The sequence below is a fragment of the Eutrigla gurnardus genome, assembly GCF_963514095.1.
Source record: "Eutrigla gurnardus genome assembly, chromosome: 8".
Taxonomy (NCBI): domain Eukaryota; kingdom Metazoa; phylum Chordata; class Actinopteri; order Perciformes; family Triglidae; genus Eutrigla; species Eutrigla gurnardus.
In genome coordinates, this window is record NC_139922.1 from 23,971,207 (window position 1) to 23,997,164 (window position 25,958).

The following is a 25,958-nucleotide window of genomic DNA, read 5'->3' on the forward strand; positions in this document are numbered from 1 at the left end:
TAGCTACAGTACGGTCCTGCAAGATGGAAACAATTAAGCAGTTCCTGGACTTTTTTTCTAAATGAAATCAAAGGTTGCAGGAAGCCCATGAGGTATTTTGCTCGCCAGGCTGTCATCGTGAGCCATGAGAGTACCTTATCCGAAAAAACCAGTGTCACAATCAGAGCATCACGGCAGACTGAAGTTGGACCCAGGGGAGGTGAGCTTGCCAGCAGCTGTTTCAGTCCGTTGCATGGTGTGGAAAAGCTCTGTCATGGCCTACCTAATGGTAATTGTTTGGAGTGGTGAGAACCCACCGTCTTGTCTGCATCCTGGTATCTCAGGGGTTTAGAGTGAGGAGAGAGAAGGCGGGGGGTTTTTGTAGGTTTCCTCAATTTATAAGAGCAAGTTTATTCTGTGTCACAAGAGATGCACATTTGAAACATGGGTGACTGTATGGAAAATACCGTATTACAAGTAAAAGACATGCATTCAAAGTCAAAACAAAAGTCTGCATCACAATATACTGCAAGTACCACACATTTACTCATAACGCATAATTACCTATTTAAAGGACCATACCAGTATTATGTCATTGCTCATTGACAACACCGGCCGCCGAGCTTACATAAACCTCTACGTGTTTACGTTTTGTCCATATTCAGTAAACGTACCTGAACATGTTTGTCACGGTTAGCTAAAACTCATCTCGTCGTTAAAATCCTCCAAACTCAAATTCTAGTTTGAATCTATTTCTTGTAAGAGAAACCGGTTTTCCAGACGTAATAACATTCGCTCTTCGCTCTGTTGTGACTGACAGCTCAGAGGGCGGGACCAAAGTATAAAGAAGGTCAACGATTGGCTGAAAGTTAGGCTTCGGGCCTGTGTGTGATTTCAGGCTCGTACTGATACGGCCAGTCGCCATCACGATGTTCAGCTTCTCCCAGTACGTCTTCCTCATATTCCTACTGGGACATGGTACTCTGACCAGTATCTTCTTCTCTACATTGAATTGAGGATCGTAAACCAACGTTGAGCGACATCTCATACAAGCTTGTTTATCGCACCGCTTCCTTGTTCCCAAGTCCAATCAGAGCCAGAACTTTTGGCCAATGGGATGCAGCCAAGGGAACACGTGTTCCTTGAGCCGAGAGGGTGCGCTTGTTATGGATGTCGGCGTACGCCGAAATGAGACTCTTGAATACAGTGATTTTATATTATATTATATTATATTATATTAGATAGATAGATAGATAGATAGATAGATAGATAGATAGATAGATAGATAGATAGATAGATAGATAGATAGATAGATAGATAGATAGATAGATAGATAGATGAGTCCATGTGTACATGGAAATGTGTGTGAAATTTGAAGAAATTCCGTGACATATATGCCCACAGATGGATGGGAAGCATGAAAACATAACAGCTTTGAGGCAGAAAAATTGTCTAATTCCTTGTTCTCTGCCTTTTTTTAGATATTAAAGATGAATTGGGGGAGGAAGACAAGGGTGGTGGGGGTGGGGGTGGGGGGGCAAAGAAAATATTAATAACTCTGTGGAGTTTCAGCACCTATTCACACCCATAACAACTTCCATACAGCCCCTAAGATAGCAGCAAAGGTGAGGACAGAGGGAAAAAGGGGGAGACAGGGAGAAAGAAAGGGAGAAAAAAGTGTCAGGAAAAGAGAGAGAGATGCTGTCTCAGACAGACTGTCTGGCTGCACCGGGATCTCCAGCACTCAGCGTCATATGATTCTGGGGTCAGAGGTTATCCCCACTGATGAATATCGGGGCCGAGCCTCGTCTCCCTCACAAAAGAAAGGGAGTTGTTTTCACTCCCCGGGTCTGGAAAGTTTATTTCAGGAATCCATCCTGCCAGCACGAGACTGTAAACCTGTCTCAAGGCAGAAGAGTTACGTCCACAAATATTACTTTTTTTTTTTTAACAGTTTTATTGCCCTGCCAAAACATCTAGGGATGCTCTTTCTCAGTCGGATGCACCTTATCACATAGTGGGAGAAAGAAGAACACATACAGTGAGTGTGCATATTTACTGGTGAAACACACATCCCCGGGATTTTGACGGGATTTGGAAGATTACAGTTTGCAGGCTGCAAACTGTGTGAAAGTACACCGGTGTTTTGTGTTTATCCTGAACGCCTCTTCCCACATGCCATCCCATTATATCCCCTCGTCTTAAGGTGGTAATACACCAGCTTTTTTAACACGACGGTCTCAGGAACGAGCAAAAATAATAAAAAAAAAAGTGATAGACTCACATACGTGATCATTTCCTTGTTAGAACTCACACGTTATTTTTCTGTGGTATTGTCATCTTTCCCACAAATGTGTAAACCCCATAATGAATAATCACAGTGCATTTCAAATAACACTGTCAGCAGGATTTCTACTAAAAGCTTCTGGGAGATTATAGCTGCCCAGGAGTGACAAGTGTGATACATGAGATCACACATGTGAACAAATGGATGGCAGACGCCCGGGCATTTATGAGCCTACTGGATCAGTCCCCACCAGGATATACACAAGCGCTTGACAGTCTTGATTTGTGCAATGAAAAACCACACCGGCTCTCCCTGCAGAGTGAGAAAGGGCTGGTCTGACACTGACGGAGGGGTTTCTGAGAGTCGAGCTGCAGAGGGAGGAGGCGGTTTGAAGCCTGCAAGGGATTACACTTTTTTTTTTGCTGCTGCTTTTTTGAGTTATAATTCTCTTTATGAAGTTTGTGCTTCTGCAAGTTTCCCCTTTAAATCACTTATTTAACAAATTACTTATGTAGAGTGCCAAGCTCGCTCATGAGCAAGTAAAACATATTGAGGTGCTTGATCTTGAGTATTTTCTTTTCGTATTTCTACTTCAATTTCTGTCCTCGCTACAATTATTTGACAGCTTTATACTTGAAAAAATAAGATTGATATGAAGAACTTGACATGAAGTGTGAAGTGAGTACTGAATTTAATAAATAAGATATTTTGATGTATAAATAATTGTATCATCCACTCAGAAACGAGCACTTCACTCACTACAGTCTGATGGAAGATTGTTTATGAATTTAGGAAATAAACCACCTGATACATCACTCAGGGGGAACACTTCAAGACCTTATCTTATCCAACAGACTCATCTCACCCTCAAACATGAGCTCCCAGCTCACAACATGACCAGGTCCACTGTTTTTATTTCCAGGAGCCCCCAAGTCTGAGTTGCCTCACCAGGGCCGCTCCGCTCCATCTTCTGCTATCGCTCCGGGAAGAGATAATGAGGGATATTTGCCCTTATTAGCATCAATGGTTCTATTTAAGGCCTAATCTTCTGTCATATGGAGAGGCATGGATGTCTGACATGTTTTTCATAACTGAGTGCTGCTGTTGCATAAAGACGCCTGGGAACATGCTGATGTAACTGGAGGCTCGGGGAAAGGTGCGTTTGAATACAAGGAAATTTGATAGTAGCGTACATGAGGCAACAAAGATACTACAAGTGGTTAAAGATTCTACATGGGGAAACACATGGCATTAGTTATTATAGTCTGGCCCCTTACCAACAACTGACAAACAGCTCATTAAACAATCGAGGCACGTCAAAAGTGCTTCTCTCTCAAATACATAACAAATATTTTACACACTGATACACAATATTCTTAAATGTAGTTTGACTGCTGGCAAATATGCTAAGTCTCATATTAAACGGCATGCGAGTGGTATCAATCTTCTCATCCGACTGTCAGCAAAATAATCTAATAAACGTCATTTTTCCAAAATGTTAAGCTATTCCTTTAACACAGACAAACCGTGTAGAGAGGCATGAGAGAGCTCAGACAAAGCAGGTTCCAAATGAGCACAAATAGGTCCTGGGTCTGCGTGTGCAATTGTCCCCTTATTATGACAATGATTCAAGGGAGCGCCACATTCCTATGCCTCTTATGGTTTTGCTGCTATGTATCTCGGAGCCTGTGGAGCCATTAACACGATACCAATCTCACCAATGGCTCCAGTTTGGGCCTCCCGTGGGCTCCTGAATGCAACCTGTCCAGTTCGAGGGGATCCAAACATCCACCCTAAACCCCTCCCTCCCCCCCCTCCCCTCTGCACTCGCACACTTTCCCCCCACGAGGAGGTGGGCATCAGGACAAACAATCAGTGCCAATGACAGACGCACGTCAGACAGAGCGCAATTATGGGAACAGCGTTCTGAGAGATACCGTGTCATTAAAACCCACCGTCTCCACTGCAACTACACCAGACTCTTTCCTGCTGCCTGTCCATGCTGAGGTGTGTGTGTGTGTGTGTGTGTGTGTGTGTGTGTGTGTGTGTGTGTGTGTGTGTGTGTGTGGGTGAATGTCAACCTGGACCAGTGTTTCTAATGTGTCCCTTGTCCTCATATAACTTTTTGTGTAATTGCAGCAGAGGTTGCTGAGTGAACCTTTAAAGGTCCAGAGATGTAGACATGACAGAGACATGAGACAAAAACCTTTTTCAGGGGCCAGGTCTGATTGAGCGAAGCCTCAATTGCACTCGACAGCCGCAATTTGAGAACTAAATTCGCTGAAAATACTTACATAGCTGCTGTCTGATTGTGAAGCCGCCCAGACAGCGTTAATGCATTCAGAGGGGAGATATGACACATTCAGTTTGATATGTAGGCTACAGCAAAGTGGACACGGCGCCCAATTTGCACAGGTATATCAGCATAATAACCCGCAGGCATTGTTTGATTTGTCTTTATTCTGGGGAATAATTAAGTTGCTGAGCCACAACAAACAACAAATTATGTCGAGGCAGAAAGAGGAACCCAGGAATAAGTAAATGTGAATTAAAGATGACAGCTGAGCAAAGACATACAGCATGGCTCACCTGTGGATAAGGCACTCATATATTTAAAGTAATAAAAGTTAGCAATACCAAATTGTGGAAATACTCTGTTACAAAAGTGCCTCAAATATACTTCAAAATACTTATTGCTTGAGTAAAAGTACAAAAGTATTGAGCATCAAAATTCATTTTAAAGTACAAAAAGTAAAAGTCTTTATCCAGAATGTTAGAGAACGAATGCAAACAATGTCAATTTGATCAAAAGTGATTTCAGACCAGAATCAAACATTCTGAGATCTGTTTTACTATATAAAGTATAGTGTGCAGGGAAAAAATGAATATAATTTGAACCAAAGTGCAGCGAGTGGGTTAAAGCTGGATGTGGTACAGCTAACCTGAAGGTAATTTTTCCACTTTGCCTGGCCTGTAAATAATCTAGTATATAAATGTTATTGTGATGGAGACAAATATATCTATGTGATATATTATCTAATATAAAAATATTGAGAATAGAAGCTTTAGCTATAAAAGACGAAACAAGTGTAATGCTGGAGGAGGATATTTTCATCTGGAAACCACAAAACGTGTTCAGTGGCCAGTGGCGTCCATGGTTACCCTCGATTTGTGAAACTCTGGAGAGATGGTTGAGGTTATAAATGAGATAAATAGATGAAATAGATCATTGGACAGCGAGTCGAGACATTAGAACATTAGTAAGGCCATTCACTGCAGCTGATGAACCCTTAATGAAAAGTGCCTCATTAGAAACCGGTACCCCCATACCCAAATGCATTCAGCTTCTTGGGACGGTATCACGGCAACAGGCTTGTTTAGGCCCGCCTCGGTATCAGCAGGACTGCTCGGTCTGCTCGGCTCTGTTTGGAGTAACTTAGGCTGCTGTGAAAAAATCCGAGGCATGCTACAAAACATAATATACAGGAGCCTGGCATCCCCACGCAGAAGAGTCTCACTGTCTGCTCCTCTCCGCAGGTAGCCATGTTTGGAAGTGCTGACAAACAGAGAAGAAAGACAGAATGCACGGGGTTCGGGCCGGCGACTGGCTTCTCGCCAAAATGTCGCATCCTCCTCATATTTGGGCTCCAACTATGGTCACCTCTCATAACCATGCTTGATTGTGTGTGTGTGTGTGTGTGTGTGTGTGTGTGTGTGTGTGTGTGTGTGTGTGTGTTAAACTGCAGCACTTTTACTAATAAAGAGAAGTGACTTCCTTGATATAAAGTGTATGACTTTTTTGTTTTTAAGTAGGCAGGTATTAAAAATGTGGCACGTTTATCTCTGTTGTCTTTGTCTTAGAGACGCCTGTACACACAGGGATTTACTTTAAATACTCAATGCGTCACTAAGGTAGAGGAATCTCATAATTAAGGCCTCATTAAAGCTACACAGCACAACTATGTTGGTTTACCGGGCAGACAGAAACCTCACAGATTCACAATGGGGCTATTCATAATACCTCACTTCTCCGGAGAAAAGGCAGTTGCTCTTAGCATTTCGGCAGATGTAATTGCAATCACTCAGCTTGTCTGATGCTGATAATGGGGCGATGGGAAATTCCTGTCAGAGTTGTGGCGCACGGTGGTTTCGCAACCACTTTGGCAGGCTCCGTGTTCCACTGCGAGGCAGCGAATGCGTTACGGCATGCTCGCATAGCTGTCATTAAACACATTTTGGAAAGGAAAAAAAAAAAAGACATAAGACAATCAAAACTTGCAAGTGTGGTGCCATTCTCCTGCTCCTTGAGCAATGAAAAGGTAAATATTATGTAAACGTATATCGTCTGTCATCCCTGCACTCTTAAACATGTTGAAAGGCAGCTTATGAAAAAAAAAAAGGGAAAGTGAATTTGCTTAAGCAATCCCACTCACATAATATACACTATAAATTCTAGCCGAGCTATTTTCAACAGCTTTATTTTCATTTGTCATTTTCAAAACATTTCTCTTGACTGGCAGTTTATGTGAAAATGAAGCCCGAGGGAAATAAGAACACATATGAAGTGGTACCTAAAATTGTTTGGCAGGTCATTTAAAAAAAAAAAGAAAAAGAAAAAAAGTAACGTTTGTTTTCCAAATTTTTGGCTTTCCAGCAAGCAGCCCAGTTCTGTCCGAAATGCTACAGTAGGCGGCTGAAGTAGCACGTGGGTGCAACGTTCTTGTGGTTGCCTCTTGGGTACAGTATGTGACACTTGGCATCTCAGCAATGCTTCCATGAGAAGCCTCTATTAGAAGGCATTCATGCAATGATGCTAACAAGCTCATTTTACTGGCTGGACAAGCATTTGTGTAATAAAGGGCCTTCTTAATAGCGCTTTGTGAGACCACCCAGGAAACAATATAGTGATATTAAAGATTTTCTAATAATCTCCAGAGAGCATAGCGATAAAGTGCCATTTACCGCTGCGATGTAACAGCCATTCAGTTTTAATTAAACAAGACACTTGAGAAATATAAAATGCATGAAATACGACCTGGACGAAAAAGGCCATTTCATTTAGTTGGACACATGATCCAAGATGACATGCAGGGGGTCTCATTTCAAACACCGAGATGTTTTAGTAATATTTAACAGGTAGTCATGAATTCACTTGGCAGTCTGCCACTGTTTGCAAAAGGTATTTGAGGCATTCTTGGCATTTTGCATTGCGGAGAAAAATGGTAAGTTTTGTCGAACTCTGCAGGATGTTTTCAATAAATCTGAAATACTGTAAAAGAAGATGAAATTCTGATGGCAATTCAGTTTATAGATTATTTCCCTCCCCTTTGTAAACGAGAATACTGTGTTCAAATAAGCATCACCACTACCATTATGTGTAGAGACATTTTAAAAAGTTTAATTTCAAATTACAGCATATAATGGGTAATAAAAAAAAATAGCAAAAAGATACAATTTTATTCTTGCAGTAATCTGTGGTTTCACGAAAAGTCCTTGAGTGTCAATCAACGAGTGATTCATACATTTCCTCAAATATAAATACCATATCAAATTTCAATGCTTTCCAATGTTACTGGTGTTTTAGTTATTATAAATTACAAACATCTATATGTCAAGAAAATAATAAAATACAGGAAATAATATGATATATGATAACACAAAATAGACTGTAAAAATAATCTTACGGTTAAAAAACAACAACATTCTCTTACAGCTCTCTTAGTCAAAAGGTGAATCTCAATCTCTCAGACATGTTTAAACAGGACTAAAGGCGTATTCACATTATTGCGGAAAAACAGCTAGCTCCATTATTGCGGTGTGTTGCGTCCGTGGTGCACAGAAATATTTGAATTTGACTTTGACCTAAGCTACCAGACAAAACAAGAACCAGATTTGTTACAAAAAAAAATTCAAAAACGGTTTGAGAAATGTAGCGATCTATTTCTAGCAACATAGTGCCGAACGATACAGCACGGGAGCAGAAGGTCTCTCAAAAGTCCTGAATCTTTTCAGTTAATAAAATACTTTCAACTTTCCTTTCCTATGTGTTTCCCAAATGATGTACAGATTTCTTTAGGCATTCCATTATCTCAAAAGGCTTGAAAAATAGCGCATTTAGCTGCCGTAAATGGGGCAGGGAAAAAATGTCAGTGGAGGATGCCCCTCAACACCCCTAGGTTTGGCCTGAGCCCCGAATACTTACAACATCTGGCTCAGCCCCTGGTACAGCACCACCGGGAGTACCAACCAACGCGGAGCACTGACCCTGGTTTTTCTTTGTAATGTGAATACGCCAAAACGGTCTACAGCCATGCTGGCGGCTCTATAAGACTGTACCTAGACACAACAGTTCTTAAATGCTAACATTGGCATACTAACTAGAGATGTTGCAATACCATTTTTCCCTCCCGATACCGATTCCGATACTCGTGCTGTGGGTATCGGCTGATACCGGGTACCGAAACTGGTGGGAACATCCACTGTGAAGTACTGCCAAACCGCCGACATGATGCGCTAACATTAGCTCCTTTTAACGGTTGTCAGGTGATCAATTCTTCTTCGCCCCTCTAAAACAGCAGCTGCCGATGGCAGCACAGCTTAACTGTTTTAAGAGCGGCGAAGAAGAACTGTGTCAAAGCTAACGGAGCTAACCAGTAAATAAATTCCTATTTCTAATAAATGACGTGGTATCAGATCGGTGCCTGGACTCCAGTACTCGCCGATACCGATGCCAGCATTTTCAGCAGTATCAGAGGCATTTCCGATACTGGTATCGGAATCGGAACAACTCTAATACTAACATGCTCACAATGGCACTGCCAGGTATGTTTACCATCTCAGTTTAACGCACTAGCATGCTAACATTGGTTACAATTCTTCCTGAGGAGGACATGAATGTGTCTTCCAAAATGTCATGCCAGTCCCATCTAATCGTTGTGAAAACCACAAATGTCAACCTTATGGTAAGGCTACATGAAAAGTCAGCAGGATTCATCCTCTTGGGACCATGAATGTCTGTGCAAAATCTCACTGCAATCCATCAAATACTTGGATTAGATTTTGGTCTGAACCAAAAATGGCATTGTCTCACCGCTAGTGTGGGTAAAAGAAAATGCAGTATTGTTACAAAACATGTAATTATATTACAAGAGCTTGTGAAGCCGTATTTTGTCTATTGAGCATGCGACCATGGTCCAGTGTACTCAGTCTATGTACCATATAACATAACATATAAATGTGAGATTTAATCCATGATATAAAATATAACTATAGTTCATGAGTGTGTACATAATAGATCATGTAGACAAAAAACATTAACATGTCAGCGTACATTAAACACACATGTACTTTCTCGTGTTCCCCAGCTCTTACTAAATCTATCCAGAGAGCATCAGAAAGATTGATATTTGGTCTACCACAAGAGGTCTTCATAACCACGAGAAATATATACTGTAACAGACATATTCACTGATTTATTTTCGGGTTATTTTATTGGTGAAGCATCAGGCATCCAAGGTCCTCAGGGAAGTGGCAGTGGTGCACTGTGAAAAACAAACTCCAAAGTCCCAGAGTTCTTCACACTTTCCCTTCACCATCTGACAGTCAAGTCCATGTCTGCTTCACTTCCTTCCTTCAAACCTCCCCTGTGGTTTGGTACTGTGATGGTGCTCATAATTAGTCCATTGAAAAAAAACAAAAACACAAAAAACACAAAAAGAAAACGGCAGCATTGGATGGCTTGGATCGTGCCCCGTTCATTTTCGAGGCTATACACCAAGCAGCATGCCCATAAAATCTGAACCATTCTGTATTGTGATGGAAGCGCCTGCTGCATTATCCACAAATATGGAGGTGTACTGCCCAGCCTGCAGAGGGAGACGCACAACATTGAGGTATGAAGACTTGCATAAATACAGATATTTAATGTTCCTGTATTACTTAGTGTGCTGCTCACCTGTAGCTCCAGCAGCCCCTGCACGCTGACGGTGAATATCTTGCTGTTACTTTCTAATCCAACAATCATTTCCATTGAGCTGCAAAAAAAAAGTATTTTAAAAATTGCTCAAATTTGCATTCTTAGACTTTGTTAAAGTTCAAAATGCTTTAATTTTAAAGGATTCTTCAATATATCAGAGAAATATGCTCATTTTATTTTTTAGATGAGAAGAATAGATACCACTGTCATGCTATCAGCAGCCAGCTAAATTAGCTTAGCATAAAGACAGGAGGAAAGAGCTAGCCTGGCTCAGTCATGAACCTCAAAAACTCACTGATGTTATGTATCTTTTGTTTATTTTATATGAAAATTAAAGTGAAAAACACCCCACAATGCTAGCTACTTCCTCCTGTTCCCAGTCTTTATGCTAAGCTAAGCTACCCATCATCTGGCTGTGGCTTCATATTTACGGTACAGATTTACGGCTTCCTCCCATTTCCAATGTGTATGCTATGCTAAGCTAAGCTAACCAGGTGCAGTCACACAAACATAACAGTGGTATTACATTTTTCTTATCTTACTCAGCTAGAAAAACAGAATAAGCACATTTCATGTCTTCTTCTTTAACAACTCAGTACCCACAGAGTCTGCATATTTGATTGTAACATCTCTGCAAGCTTTAACCACACAGTCAGAGCAGCACTGGCTCCTGTTAAGTGGAAAATGCTACATTTTTTATGGCAAATCAATCATGTTTGTCTTCAGTCCAACTGCCATCACAATGAACCTCGTTTCACATTCTCTGCATTTTCATGTGGGAGGGTGAGACTGGCTGGGGCTTTGGCTCAAAAAAAAGAAAGAAGAAGAAAGCCAAGGATTTGGTTAGGTAACCCATCATAATATTATTTATACATTCTCCTCATTGTACCAAACAAGAAAGGAGGCTGTGGAGCTCTGCACAGTCCGGGGGAGGCTTCAGGGTGCAATTCATTTCTGCAGTTTTCGCTGACTTTATGTAAATAGACATTTTGAAATATTGGAAAGAACTCAGGACCTTCCCCAACCGGACTTTTAATTTTTTTTTCGCCCCATGTAGAAACGCTGCATGAGATACTTCATTATCTGCCTCCCACATCCCAAACAAGGGCATTTCACTGCCACGCTGCTGAATATAACAGGCTGCCTGAAGTGTCAAAGGTGAGTCTATAAAGATTAGTTAGGCGACAGGGATGAGGGCTCTAAGTGAGACGACATTTCCTTGAAAAGACCTGCTCTGCTTTTATACAGGAAATGCCAAACTGGTTCCACACAAACTGTAACATACAACACCTTGAACGGCTCATAAATTCTGGTGACGGTAAAGGCAGCATTTAAACCCCCCCCTCCCCAAAAAATATCTATGTTATACAGGAAAAGTAAATACGCTTTCTTGACGCAAGAACATCAAGAATGCAAAGTGCGGTTGTTTTAGTCAGATTAAATACCTCCTAGGATATCAGTGGTTATCAGTGGTTTGACTGCCCAGCATGTGTTATAGCCATGACAAATGAAAACCACATGGATTATGATCCAACAAGAGTGCCAGGTAGGCAGTATTTGATTCGTGGGATGAGTTCTCCAGCATATTTATGGTATTCAGGAAACCCAGATGAAGCCAGATTTGAGATGCTACCTGGAGCACTCCAATATAAACCATGATACTGTGGCATGTGAACACTTTATCCATGTTTCTGAACATGCTCTGGCAGTAAAGAGCAGCAAGATGTTGAGAAATCAAGACAAACATGCACACAGACGATGTAACGATCTAAAACCTGATACTGTTATATTTCCATACTTCCATTTAAACATCAAATCTGAGATCAGATCAAAACCAGGACATGACTTTCGTCAACGGACCGGTGCAGAATACCTACGTGTATCTGTGGCAGAGTGATTCGATGCAGATCAGGACCCGGACGTTATCCCTGGCTTTGAGCTGACTCTTGGTCCTCTTCACCTCGTTGTGGTCTGTGGGGAGATAATGTTCACAATAACGGCAACGCTGGTTATTGTGCGACATGAAAAATGTAGTTTCACTCACACAGCTAAAAGGTACTATGACAACTTAATACAAACTGCTACATTCTTAGTTATTAGTTATTGTTATCTACTGAACATATTTTTGTGGATGCGACTTAGAACTGTGATAAGAATTTATAAAAAGGTTCAGATGGAAGTGTATTTTTTTCAAAAAACTCAAGCGCAAAAGTGTAAGGGTAAACTGCGATTGTAAATCCAGCTAACTATCTCACCCTAAGTCATAACCTGCTACTGCATTAGCTCCAGTTTGTAGGCTAACGTTAGTGTCCTGCTCTTTATTTGATTTGGGGAAGTTTAAATTCCAGCCATCGCTATCCAAATTAATGGTACGTTAGTAAAACACGTACTTATCTTTAAAAAAAGCCTTTTCTCTTGTAACAATAAAAGTGGAAAAAAAGTGACTAGCTAGCTACGACCAATAAAATGGAATGCTTTAGTATAGCAAACTAAGGAGGGCAGGATTTAGAAAACAGTAGATTAAAACAGTTCCGTTCCTTTTTAGACTCTTAATTTATTGATACATGTACAGTAACGCCTCATAAGAGAGTGATTTACCAATGTGGACATTAGCAGAGAACTGGTAGATCCCAGTGATGGGAGCAGTGAATCTCCCGGTGGACTGGTCCATTCCCGACCCCCTGAGGAAGGCTCCTTTAGCTGGTGGCTGAAAGCACAGAAATATCTAATTAAATAAATATTCACATTTTAGAGTATGGATTTCCCCACAAAAAAGGGCACTTATGAGATTGTTATGGTACAAATACGTCTTTTGAATAATCTTTCCCATTAGCCCTTATGATAACTAGCCTGTTAACTCACAATTAGCAAGTTCACTAGCTTGGAGAGGTTCTTTCCCCTTTAGTAAATCTATATTCAATTAAATTAGGTGCAAAAAATGTGAGGGGGTGCAAGCGGTACAGTAACGAGAAAATAGCCAATGAGTCCAAGTTGGGTTGGCTAGCGTGTTAGCGGTTAGCTCGCCAGCTGCAGTTTACTAACAAGCCCCGTCATTTTCACCAAGCTTGAAACACCCATTTAATGAAGATGTATAGATGAATAATTTCTCTCTGTTCAACTTTCTGGTGTCGCCAGATATTTGAGGCCCCTAAGAGACCTTTTTATTTGAATCCTTTGCCTCCTTTTGTCCTCCTTCTCTTCACTCCCCGACTGCAAAAACATGCAACATTTCCCTTCCAGAGCCATAGTTAAAACGCCTATTCTAACACAGTGCTGCGTTAACACGTTAAATAGCTCGGCAAGCTTCATCCTCCCTCCTCCAGCCTCGTCGAGGCCCATCCCAACAGGGCATAGTTCTTCCACTGCAGCATGCCGTTTCAAACAGTGTCTATTTCTGTCCTCTCCACACTATATTCCAAGTCGGAGACAGAGTGCCTTTTGTACGCCGCCTCAGAGAGTGATGTGTAGAATTGAAAATGTAGATATTTTTTTTCGACCTTAAGAGCCAGTCTCGGAGTGGCAGTGCACGCTTTGCCAGTTACCAGCGAGCCCTGTTACCAGCGAGGGGGGGGGATGATCCGCTCATAATTCCACCACATGCAAACTAAGCAAATGATTACCGAACACTCGCCCTTTCAAACACGGTTAAGACGGAGGAGCAAATGGGTCAGAAACAAAAAAAGCATGTAACCATGCAGAGGAGGATTAGCCAAAAACATTTCTTTTCTTTTTTTTTTTAGGGGCTGAACCGGTTCATAAACATTTACTCGGTTTCAAACAAACATACTGTCTGAAAGTTCTGGAGCTCCACCAGCGTCTTCTTGTCGACCACCACGGGGCCCTTGAGCTTGCAGTGGAAAGCCTCCTCTATTCGCCGGTAGGAGGTCATCCCCTCCAGGGTGAGGAGAGCTGTAGGTAGCTGGCTGGGGTTGGTTTGTCTGTCCAACGCCGCTGCTCTCCTTTCTGTCGCCTCTGACAGAAAGAGTTAACAGTGATCTTCAAACCATTCTTTCACGATAATGTGATAAAACATACAAATCCTGCATATCCAAATGTCTACCGTCACTCGTTATCCCTCCAAACTTTAAGATAGCTGATGTGTTCAAATCAACATGTCTCTACCTTTAATCATGTCTTTGAAGTCCTGGAGAAGAACTTCCTGGGTGACTTCGGCTCCAGGAGAGCCAGGAGGTCCCTGTGGGCCAGGAGGACCTGGGGGACCAGGTGGGCCCGGCTAGCGGAGAAAAGACACATCAAAATCAAACTTGAAAATCATCATTACTGTAGAAAAAATGTACCAATCACCATGAATCAAGTACAAGTATTGTAATACACAGTCTATCTATTGGGTTTACCAGGGGTCGTTTGCGTTTGCGACACTTCCCTGCGAAGTTGCCAACCGGTCTTTTGACAAAGTCCATCCAGGATCCCAGTGGATCCACTCGCTGGTTGTCAGGAATCTGCAGCAGAAACAAAAAGGCACAAACATGAAGCAAAAAGAGTATCGCAATATGATTATAAACCAGTACCAAATAGAGGATATCATGGAAAATTACAGTATAATCAATAATGGTGCGTATTTATTTCTATAGCAAATTCAGACTGTTACTTTTAACAAGGAACATTTCTCTGCCGCCACCACGCTGCGTTCTCATTCAATAATTACAGCCTTTAAAAATGTGCCATTTACCAGATTAATGCATTATTTCTAAATAATGAGGCATGATGCAAATGACGGTACCTCCAAAACTAAATCCCATGAGTCATCATTTCTCCCTTTAAAACCATCATTGGAAAATCCCATCCTAAGATACAGTTAAACAGTGCCAGACACCAAGGGAGGTCACACAGGAAACCTCTCTGCCTCTCCTGCTCGTCGGCTGCCCTCCCTCCCTCCCTCAGGTGCCACGTCAGTTCTTATTTGTCCAATGTGCTTGGATGAATGTAAACAAACCTAGATTTTTTTTTTCTTCTTCTCAGCACATGAAAATTTCCATGAGCACGCTGGTGAAAAATGAGTGCCTCGTTTACATGTGATGTAGATTCTGCGGATTGCAGACCTCGATTACTGTAGTTTATAACATGTCAAAGCGGCCGACACCTTCTCCATCACCAAAAAGATGTGCTAGTGTTTGCTTTAATTGATACTGCTGGTTTGAGTAATGTAAATGATAGAAAATTGAATAAACAAGATAACCAATGTATACACAGCATGTACACCGAGGAGACTTAATGCTCTGTGGTGTGATTTATTTAGAGTGAGTTACTGTATAGGAGGACTGGGATCTGTGGGGGAGATAAGAAACGCAGTCCGAGGAGACCTCTAGAAGCAGCATTGTTATGCGCAGACTGGTGTGTTTTCATTTTGGTTAAATGTGATGTTGAAAGAAATCCGGCACGAATCTTAACCCTAACCCTTCCCCGAATGTCAAGTGTCTACGGTTGAGATAGAAGAGGAGATAAAGAGGAGCCATGGAGGTGAGCTGCCTGAAATGGAATTTGTTTAGGGTTGGCAGGGAGACGCGGATCACTTATCTACAAAACCAACATGACCCCTTCTTCACTGTTAAAGACTTGCCTCTAGTTCCACCACAACAAAGTTACTCCTTGTTTGTCTTTTCAATAATACTGGAATATTGTTTTTTCTCCTACATTTTGCGATTTTCACCAGCTTTCTCTCGCAGACTTCTTCTCTCCGACAGCAGACAAAATAAACTCAGCAGGCGCTGCAGCCGGCTGCATGTTGGACCGCTCTGTGTTTTTGTTGTGATTTTGAGGTTTTGGAAACAGATAAAAGCAAGACTGATTCGTTCAGGACAAGAATACTTTAACACTACACAATGATGTTTCCATAAGACCGGGGGCCCCGCTGGATAAACCACTTTTTCCTTTTGACATGTCAATTTTTCACATTCATTAACATACCAGTTCTGTAAGCTTTACAGGGATGGTTTGATATTCAAACACTTGAACCTGCGAGAACTGATTTTTTTGGGAGCAGAAACGAGTTGGTATGGGGGGACCAAACAATTGCTTATTTACAAATCATCAAAGCAAGTCCATTATTTATTCTCTTTTATCCATTTTTTGTCTCCACCACCTCCTGATGGAAATATCTGGCTCTTAACACGCTAAATGGTGTTAAAAGCTGCTTTAAATAAGAAGTTCAACATACAAAGCTATAGTTAGCAGCTAGTTAGCTTAGTATAAAAGGTATAAATATCTGGCTCTTTACACACTAAATGGTGTTAAAAGCTGCTTTAGATGAGAAGTTCAACATATGAAGCTATAGTTAGCAGCTAGTTAGCTTAGTATAAAGGTATAATATCTGTCTCTTTACACGCTAAATGGTGTTAAAAGCTGCTTTAAATGAGAAGTTCAACATATGAAGCTATAGTTAGCAGCTATTTAGCTTAGTATAAAGTATAATATCTGGCTCTTTACACGCTAAATGGTGTTAAAAGCTGCTTTAAATGAGAAGTTCAACATATGAAGCTATAGTTAGCAGCTAGTTAGCTTAGTATAAAGGTATTAATATCTGTCTCTTTACACGCTAAATGGTGTTAAAAGCTGCTTTAAATGAGAAGTTCAACATATGAAGCTATAGTTAGCAGCTAGTTAGCTTAGTATAATGGCTAGGAACGGGCTAGTCTGGCTTGTAAAAAGGGAACAAAATCCACCTCCCAGCACCTCTAAAGCTCACTGATTACATATTTGATTTTATGTGTTATATGCGTACAAAAGGAGAAGTGTTAAAAAGACATATTGCGGTTTTATGGGGGCTATGTTGGCTGGGTGCCGTGACTCCCTGGAGTTACATCAACATCCAAGTCATAATTATGATTGGCAAAGCTTGTATACATGCATTCATACAATCGTGTTGAATTGTCACATCCTGTGAAAGCGATAACCTCCAGTCAAATCAAGACACTGTTTTGACACGTTGGTTTGTGCATGGATTAAACAAACAAGATAAAGCATGTTAATGAGTGAGCTTTAGAGGTATTGTTGAGTTTTTTTTGGAGAGCCTGCTCAGCTGCTTCCCCCCGTTTCCAGTCTTTGTGCTAAGCTAAGCTAACTGGCCGCAGCTTCGAATTTACTGTTCAAAACTTAACATTTTAAAAAAAAATTTGAATTATTCCTTTAACATACAAGTCCTGTATGCCTGAACAAATATTAACATGTTGGCGACGGTGGCGCTGGGGTTGTACTAGCATTCCCCGCCCGTGGCAGTTTGAGTATTTTCCACTGGGATTGATTGTAAACCTGTGACTCATCACCTCAGACAGCCCAGTACGATATAAAAGACACCCACCTAATTACCAGAGCCAGTGGGCGCTAATTCTAAGAAAAGCCGAAGCTCCACATTTGTTCTCGTGTTTATTTCAGTGTCGTAGATCACCGTCTCGCTTCTCCAGGGATATAAAACAGCGCAAGTTGGCCCACACATGCGACTTATAATTACACATCTTAGCCATTCCCTACATAATAATAAAAAGACGGCGTATCATTGCCAGGAAATCAGCCATACTAAGCTTGTTATCCTCTTTAACACACGCCATTGTAATTAAACCATTAAAACCTTTGCCCTCAAGGATTTTCTGTGCTGCGGGAAGAAAGGCTACAACCAAGGTAATTATTACCTTCATTTCTGAGCTTTAAAAATAAAAGCAAATCACTGAATAAATAATCTCATCATCAGCCCGAAAGAATTCTTAACTCTTTCCATTAAACTGTTTTTATTCTAAGCATGTGCAGCGTACAGTGACATGTATCGCACAACTCGCCAAAAAAAAAAAAAAAAAATCTGATTCATTGTATGCAGGTGAGTTTCTGTCTCGACTGAGAACATCAAAGACTCACGCAGACTTGAAAAACCATATCGCTCGATGACACAGAAAAAAAAAATCTGTCAGAATCAGTCTCTCGCTTGTTGCTATTTGACTGTGGCGTAAAGTAAACACAGCTTCCCCATCGCACTGCATCAGCGCGTACGACTGGCGAACAAAGTGGAGAGGGAGCGGGTCCAGGTATCAGTCTGAGAGCTGATGAAGAACGCCGGGGCTCTGGCTTTGATCACCGCTGATGTGCGAGTGCCTCAAAGTGGCCTCGTCTGTCAGCGGGTGTGAGCGCACGACTTTTCCAGCGCGGGCCGAGAGAATGTGTCAGGTATTCTGTCTGAAGGTGAGAAACCTTAAATCTCCCAGACAGTGTTTATCCTTGCTGACGGGGGGCTCTAAATCATGACACATTACCGAGGCTTTAGACCTCAAGAATGGGACGCATTGTGTCCGAGGGTTTGGAAGAACGTTTCACATCCTCGTACCAACACACCAGCGTCCATTCAATGCAAAGATAGACGTATTATCTGCAAAATGCACTTAAAGTGGCAAAGGACAAGTGTTTGCTTTAACTTCTGTTATGAATAATGATGCGATTGATCGTTTAGATGAGCGGTCCTACCGTCTTTACAAACAATGACCACTCGGAAAGGCAGAGCTAACAGACTGCTAGCTGTAGCCTATGTCCTTGTGATAGCCGTCTTCTATGTTCTTCACCTCTTTAGGTCTTGAGCAATTATTTATATCCGAGTAGTTTAGAGGAGAAATGTCTCTTTGGTGTGCAAACACCCCATAGAGGTCTGAAACATGACTTTTTTATGAAGCTTCATGAGTCAAATAGGTGTGGTTTAAGCTTTTATGATGCGTTGTATTTTATAATCTCATGGATTTTATGTCAAAAATAATGTGACTATGATTAAAATGTACCTACATGTCAAACAAAGTTGATTCAGAAGTATATTTGACTCTGAAATAGAAGTAAAGTAGTATAAAATGGAAATACTGAAGTACAATACCTCAAAATTGTAATTAAGTACAGTATTTGAGTATATATACTTAGTTACTGCTTTATTATGGCCCATGGCACGTCATGAAAGTGAAGAGTTTGTGTCATTTACCTACAGCACAGCAAGTTTTTTTATTATATCAAAACGTGACGCAGTTGTAATCATTGTTTACCATTTCGCCCCCGTGAGATTTTTATTACCCTGAAAAGAAATAATTTCGGTTTGCATGGATGATCCTTTTTATGTCCTCGGCTCTAAGTGTGTTTGTCATGTAGTTTGGGGGGAAATTAGGTTGAATTTATTTGAGGCAATAAAATTGAAAATATTTCCCTGGGGCAGCGTGCCACCAAAAACAAAAACACAACTGTTAAAACACGTCTCTGGAGCCGCAACCAGATACTGAAACTCCACTCCGTCGCAGACAGCTCCTGAATTTGGTGAAACAGTTAAACGGATCTTATTTTTCTTTTCACGCCTTATCTGTTTTTCTACCTGTTCGACATGAAACTTTTTCTGCTGCTGATAAAAAATAAAAAACTGCTGCACGGGCAGGTTTAAAAGGTTGGACAGGATGATGGAGAGCCTTCCGTAATCCACCCATGCAGTCATCCATGCATGGGTGGACCAGCCCAACACTGGGCCCACCCCCGGAGGCAGGGATCCCCAAGGCTGCGTGGGACGGCCGGAGGGGAGAGGGGGGGATCCTGGTAAACCTGCGTGCGTCCCGGTCGTCAAGCATCTACCGCCGTGTTCCCCGCCGCTGCACTTCACAGAAACAGATTGCCTTGAGGATTTATCGCCCAAGAGCTAAACACAGTTAGGCATGCAATGTTGACTCTGTTCTCGTCGCACTGTGTTATTACTCAATTGGCAAGCACCGTGTGCAAAACACAATTAGTCTATCACACTACGAGCACGCTGTTATTAGTTCAACAAACGCCGAAGGAGCACTATGTGGAAGTGTGAATGAAATATAGTTATTATAGAATAATATAGCAGGAATGCACTTCTTATGGAATGATTTTAGTGTCGCTGTTGTCCCAACAAGAAGTGTGTATACATTTATGACATGTGAGCGAAAGTGAATTTGTGTTTATACTTAAGAGATCACCTGGGACGTTCTTGGCTACGTCCTGATATTTAAAAAAAAAAAGAAATAACTATACGAGCTGAAGGGAGACTTTGAACGCTGTGTGACATCTGTTTTGTGTACGAATTATAGCTTTGAAATTGGAGTGAGTGCTCATTTTCCCCGTGGTAGGTAAAACGAGCCGATGAAAAGCTGGAGTGATCCAGATCCACCTCAGGTACGCCGGTTTGCCCCGTGGCTCGGCTGTGTGGGCAGAACAGTTCAGATGAGAAGTCATTAGATCCTCCTCCTTTTATACGATTCATTTATGGCTGTACTTTATGTTACATAAGTACACACTGTAAATAGTGATCCCCCCCCTTTTAATATGCAACCACTTTGTCGTAGTAGTAAACAGGGGTACAGGCTATCATCTGAAACTTTTTAAAAACAACATATGATAGATGCTATAAGATGCTTTAAAAGGAATATGTCAACATCGCATTAAACGTATTCACGCTCTTGCAGAGTTGCATGAAAGATCGGTACCACTCATGAAAGGATGTTAAAGTCCCAGTCGGCAAGTCCGGCGGATCGAGGGCACTCTGTCAGATTTTGAATGTTTCCAACTCTCAGGCTCCTCCCCCACGACCACCGAGCTCCTCCCCCTCCACTTCGTGCCCTTTGAAACCCCTTAGATCACGCCACCTTTGAAACGCGGGTCCGATGTTGACTCTGGTTTTATCACGGGCACCGTCGCCATCTTTCTTTTTTTGGATTGTTGTTTTGGACCTCCTCGTTTGGGTTTTTAACGAGGAATTGGAAGCTTGTTGCTACTTCCCTCCATCTCCCCCCCTGTGATAGTGGTACGACCCGAGGGGGGAGGGGCTCTGTGTGTGCACGAACACAGCCCTGCGTGCTGATTGGACAGGATGATCCGGGCTCTGTCGGCTCTTTGCAAAACAAACAGGCTCTACGTTCACGTAGAGGCACGCTTTTTTTCCAAAACTGGATGATTTATGTTGTTCTATCGATTTATGTTGTTCTATGTTGTTCTAGTGTCGGCTTCAGTGAATATGATCAAAAAAATGTTGCCGACTGGGACTTTAAATATGATGCTAGCAGGAGACAGTTAGCTTAGCATAGCAAAAAGGAGCTGGAAACAAACAGCGAGCCTGGTTATGTAACAAAAAGTGTCTAAGAGCATAAAAAGCTCATTAATACACGTTATCTCTTGTTTGGTTTGGTTAATCAGCACATGATAAGAATCGGACAAGATTAGAAGGATTTCTATAAATCTGGCATCGATCTGAAGCTATTAAATGAAACCAAATCCAAATAAAACAGTCGCTCTGTGTCTGTGTGGTGAAAACAACACTTGTATGGTTTGTTTTACTTTTAGATTTGAGATGAGTTTTATTTTTTTGGCTCTCAGATGACTTCATCGGGGTAATTTTACTATTAAGTGACCCGTTGTAGTTGAAAGCAGAGTTTGCGATCATGAAACACAGGCTGGAGGTGGTCGACATCGCCGGTCGTGCACGAAGAGGCGTGTGCTCTCACGGTGGCACCGTTTCCTGTGGGACTCGGGGCTCGTCTAGCATGTGAGGGTTGATCCAAAAAAAAAAAAAAAGGTCCCACACACTGCTGCATTAATCATCACTGGGGATGAGAGAGAGGAAACAAAAACCCTCGCCTCAGGCTAAACCCCAGCCATTACTCAACACGCCGGGCGTGATGTTTGACTTGACTCCCTCAATTACAGCCATCACAGATCCCTCACTGTTCTCAACAATGACAGATCCCTCTCATCTCGAGAGAGGAGAGCAATAAGGCTTACATGCATGCACCTTTGACATATCGCTCTAAAAAAAAATAAAAAAATTGCACAACGTGACGGTTCACAGAGATCACGATTGTTTGAAATGCACTTCACTTATCATCTCATTAAAAAAAAAAAAAAAAATTCCACTCAACTCCACACCTCACTATTGTGATCACTTTCGAATGGAAAATCTCCCGAGGAATGCAGCGTACGGCAGCGTGCAGCCAGCAGCAGCCCACACACGGCAGTGGGTCAGATAGAAAGTGAAATGCCATCGGAGCAGTTTTCCACTGTTTCCACTGGGCACAAGGGAAAAACATGTAAATGTGGAGCGTAAATGTTTGGCTTGTTTGAGAACACATTCCTTGCCCAGACGGCTTCAAATGGACGTGTTGTTTTTTTCTCTGGCTAAACTTACAAACTACACAAGGAAAGCAGGTTTACCGCGTTTCACCGTGTGTGGCAAGTATTTTTTTCTTCTTCTTTTTTTTTTTTTTTTTAATAAACAGGGTCGCACCAACAAACCCAACCTCGACTACAATCACGTCCACAGATGTCACGCTTCTCATCACAGGCGACACTGTTTGGCAGAGACACTATCTGGCATAACAGTTCATCTTAAGAGTGATTATGTCATTACACTCCAATTGTGGGAGATGAGATGAAAAGAATGTTAGAGAGGGAGGCACAGGGGGCTAATCCCGACCGAGGTGTTCTCTTTCAGGACCCTTTCTATGGGGCTTTGTGAGGGGCTTACACGGCATGCTGCTCCAGATTTCGGTGCCGCACCGCCCCTATCGGATGTCCCAGACACCGCGGAGTCAGACCAGGCTTGTGAATGACAGAATCAATGGGCTGGGAACAACATCACCAAAAAGGTCTTTAGCTATCAGCCCACCTCACTTTCCCAGGGGGTTACATCATGGCAGCGGGCCTATAAGGAACCTCGTGGGACGAGACACAGGACTGAAATCCCCGTGGGGTGCAATCTTCAACAGGCTGGAGGGTTGACACAAGGTCATCGTTCAGAGCCTCTGCTTTTACAGGGCAAAGCAAGTCAAATAAACACCAGCGGGCCACAACCACCTACAATGTGTTCTTAAAGATACAAAAGGAGACCTCACTGCTTGGTTTCAAAGAGGGAGGGGGGTTAGGATTCCAGAGGCTGGCGGCTGGTAGGAGGCTGAAGGCTGGTATATAGGGCAGAGAGAGTCATAAGAGAATGCCAACATAATGGGTGGGCTGAAAGCAAAACAAACAGCCTGTTGGAAACCCTCTCAAATATGCAACAGCAGCAATAAACCAATAACCAACAGTCAAGGGCCAACGGTTGCTCCTGAAAAACTCGACCACTGTAATGCAGCTTAGCTGGAGGAGAACGTTCCAAACGAAAACAACATCGCTCTTCTGTTACAGATGTTGTTTCACAGGTTGTCATAGCAACAACTCTCTGGAGCTAATAGCAACTCTTACATATTTTTCTGTGTATAACTTTGTTTCTTGCTGCAGAGGAGGAGGGGGGGTGGGGGGGGGGGCAGCATTCACAAGTGTCTTATCTAATTTACCACATCCCTGATTTGTTCACTTAGGCTGGAGAATTTGGTGGCAGACACCCGCGGCACACGCTAATTGATGCATTGATCAGCCCTTTAGATGTCCACATTCCTAGCATACCTCCGGAAGTCATCCATTTAGTGTTTCACACATTTTGGTCCGTCTCGGTGTCTGGAGCTTGACCTAGTAGGGCACACCTGTCCTGACCTGGCTTTTACCTTTTGGCACAATTTATTTGTCTGTACCGACAAAATATCTGCACATACTTATATCTTCAAACTTTATTCTGCACTTCTGTTTGTTTTTTATGCAATATAATCATCAAGGGAATAGCTTAGGAGTGTAATATTTATAACAATAATAAAAGACAGTCTGTTTCACATTACCTTGATGCTTCCACCGACCTCTTCGCTGTTGGAAATGGTAGCGTTGTAGGTCTCTGTGTGTTGTGGGGTGGCCTCTTTTGGCCTCTTTCTCTCCTTCTTGGCATCCACCCCATCCAGGAAGACACACTGAGTCCAAAACACTGCAGCCACCACAGCCAGAGGCCCAGCCCCACACCACATCTTCACACTATTCTTCAATCAGCACCGGCACTCCTGGAGAAACAGCCGGGGGACTCAGCAGTGTGATTAGACAGAAAGGTGGAGGATGCCCACAAGGCTCACAAAACGCAAAGAAAAAAAAAAGACTGCAGACTGGAGGAATGCAGCTTCAGGGACTCCTTGTCCAAGAGACTGTCAGACTGACTGCTGCCGCCGTTGCTCCCCTCTTGATGAGCTCTCAGCCAGCACAACGTTGCAGGGGCACTGCTAACCAGAGCCAGAAAGCTAGGAGGCTTACTCAACTATGAAATGTGTCAAGCAGAATGGTCCAAGGGAATGACAGATCGGCGCAGATCTGACAGCAAATAAACCCATTAGTGAGATTTTTCACGCTTTCTGCTCTGTTGGTGGGTGAGGTGTAGAGAGGTGGTGGTGGTGGTGGTGGTGATACAGGGGGCAAAAGAAGAGGCAGAGAGGAGGGGCGTCCAAAGCTGAGGGTGGGCTGTGGGGGCTAGAGATGGATAGCAATATTCTCTTCCCCCCCCTCCCGCGCTCTCCTGCCGTCTCTCACGCCGAGTAGTGGATCCAGTCTCCAGAAAAGTTGTGCGGCTGCTGGAAAAGCTGCAAAATCCACAAAAGTTTCATGAGAAGGTGCAGTTAAGTGTTCAAATCGATATGTCTGTCGGCACACCAGGCACCCCGAGGGGATTGCAGAGCGATACAAAACCCCCCAAAAAAAGCCCAAAAAGGGAGATGAATGAGGTCCGTTTTGATCTTTGCCTACTTTCTTCTCACCACTGCTGCACACCGGTACAGGTAGCTCCTCCGCTCCAGCCTGACACCACTCATGTGCACCCCGCCAGGTAACGACGAGTCATCAAGTCCAAGGCCACGTGCAGGTTTCACGTCACAGATCAGGGATTTGTTGTGCGATAGTTTCCCCCCCCTTTTTTTTTGCCGTCAGACTCCCTTGTCCCTCTGGTCTCAGTGGCTCCTCTGCTCCGACTGAGCTCACAGGAGGGCTCACTGTGAAGTTTTATCATCACCCTTTCTCTCCCTCCCGCTCCTCTTTCTCCCCCTCTGCCTGTCTCTCACACTGTTTCTCTCCGTTTCCCTCCCTTGCTACTATTGGCAACCTTACAAGCTTATTCAGCTCTGTTTTATCTCATAGACGAAATGTTCAAGCTGAAGAGGTTCTTTGGCAGACAAGTCATGTGTATAAAGTTGTGTATCTGTCTGAATGTGTCTGTCATTTTGGCTCAATATTACACTACTCTACCAAAGCCCTGTGTTTACATCCAAGCAAAAAATAGAAATGCACTTCTTTGTGACCTCAAGCTATTATCTTGTGTAATCTGTTGCTTGAAAACCTGCCAGAGAACCCTGACTGCGCCATACTAACAGTGCCTGTTTGTTTTGTTCCGTTTTAATGTTCAGGAAGACGTCTCACTTTTATGAACGCTCCATTAGGAAAAGATTTGAAGTAAGTACTTGGATTTCAAGTACTGTAAATTGCAGGTTTCCGTAAATAACATGACTGACGTGAACAAATTATTGGTCTGGGTATTCCTCCAATCAGTCTAAAAGGAATCCAGTCCTCTCATACTCTTATTAGAATAAATACCATGTTAGCTACCAGGTCATTTTTTATCTTAAAACTTACATGTGTTTAGACTTCGTTTTCCTCCACTTGATATTATTACATTTTAAAACAGTGCCACCCAGAGGCAGCAGCCTGCAGTACAATCAACTTACCCGGTACCTTTCCAGTATGGCTCCATACTGGTGCCATCCTAGTTCCTGTATCCAGTAACACGTCCGTCTGTAAACGCAGCAGCCAACCAGCGTCAAGCTCAGCGCAGGGAAGCAGAACCAA

At 42.5% G+C, this 25,958-nt stretch overlaps 1 protein-coding gene across 1 annotated transcript; it reads right to left on the bottom strand.

Annotated features, from left to right (window-relative positions):
• Window positions 1-7,664: 7,664 nt before the first annotated feature.
• Window positions 7,665-24,791, bottom strand: c1qtnf12 (C1q and TNF related 12). Its single transcript, XM_084015326.1, has 8 exons — window positions 23,924-24,791; window positions 14,597-14,701; window positions 14,364-14,475; window positions 14,029-14,213; window positions 12,840-12,948; window positions 12,119-12,212; window positions 10,221-10,299; window positions 7,665-10,131 (listed from the first exon to the last, which is right to left on the bottom strand). The coding sequence occupies exons 1-8, from the start codon at window positions 24,101-24,103 to the stop codon at window positions 10,033-10,035; spliced, it is 963 nt and encodes a 320-aa protein (XP_083871452.1). The 5' UTR covers window positions 24,104-24,791; the 3' UTR covers window positions 7,665-10,032.
• Between the last annotated feature and the right edge of the window lie 1,167 nt (window positions 24,792-25,958).

Coding starts and splice junctions, on each gene's coding strand:
- c1qtnf12 (XM_084015326.1), bottom strand. CDS start 24,103: ATGTGGTGTGGGGCTGGGCCTCTGGCTGTGGTGGCTGCAGTGTTTTGG. Junction 14,214..14,363: donor CTTCAAAGACATGATTAAAG/GTAGAGACATGT, acceptor TCTTTCTGTCAG/AGGCGACAGAAAGGAGAGCA. Junction 10,300..12,118: donor TCACTCTGCCACAGATACAC/GTAGGTATTCTG, acceptor TTTTTTTTGCAG/CTCAATGGAAATGATTGTTG.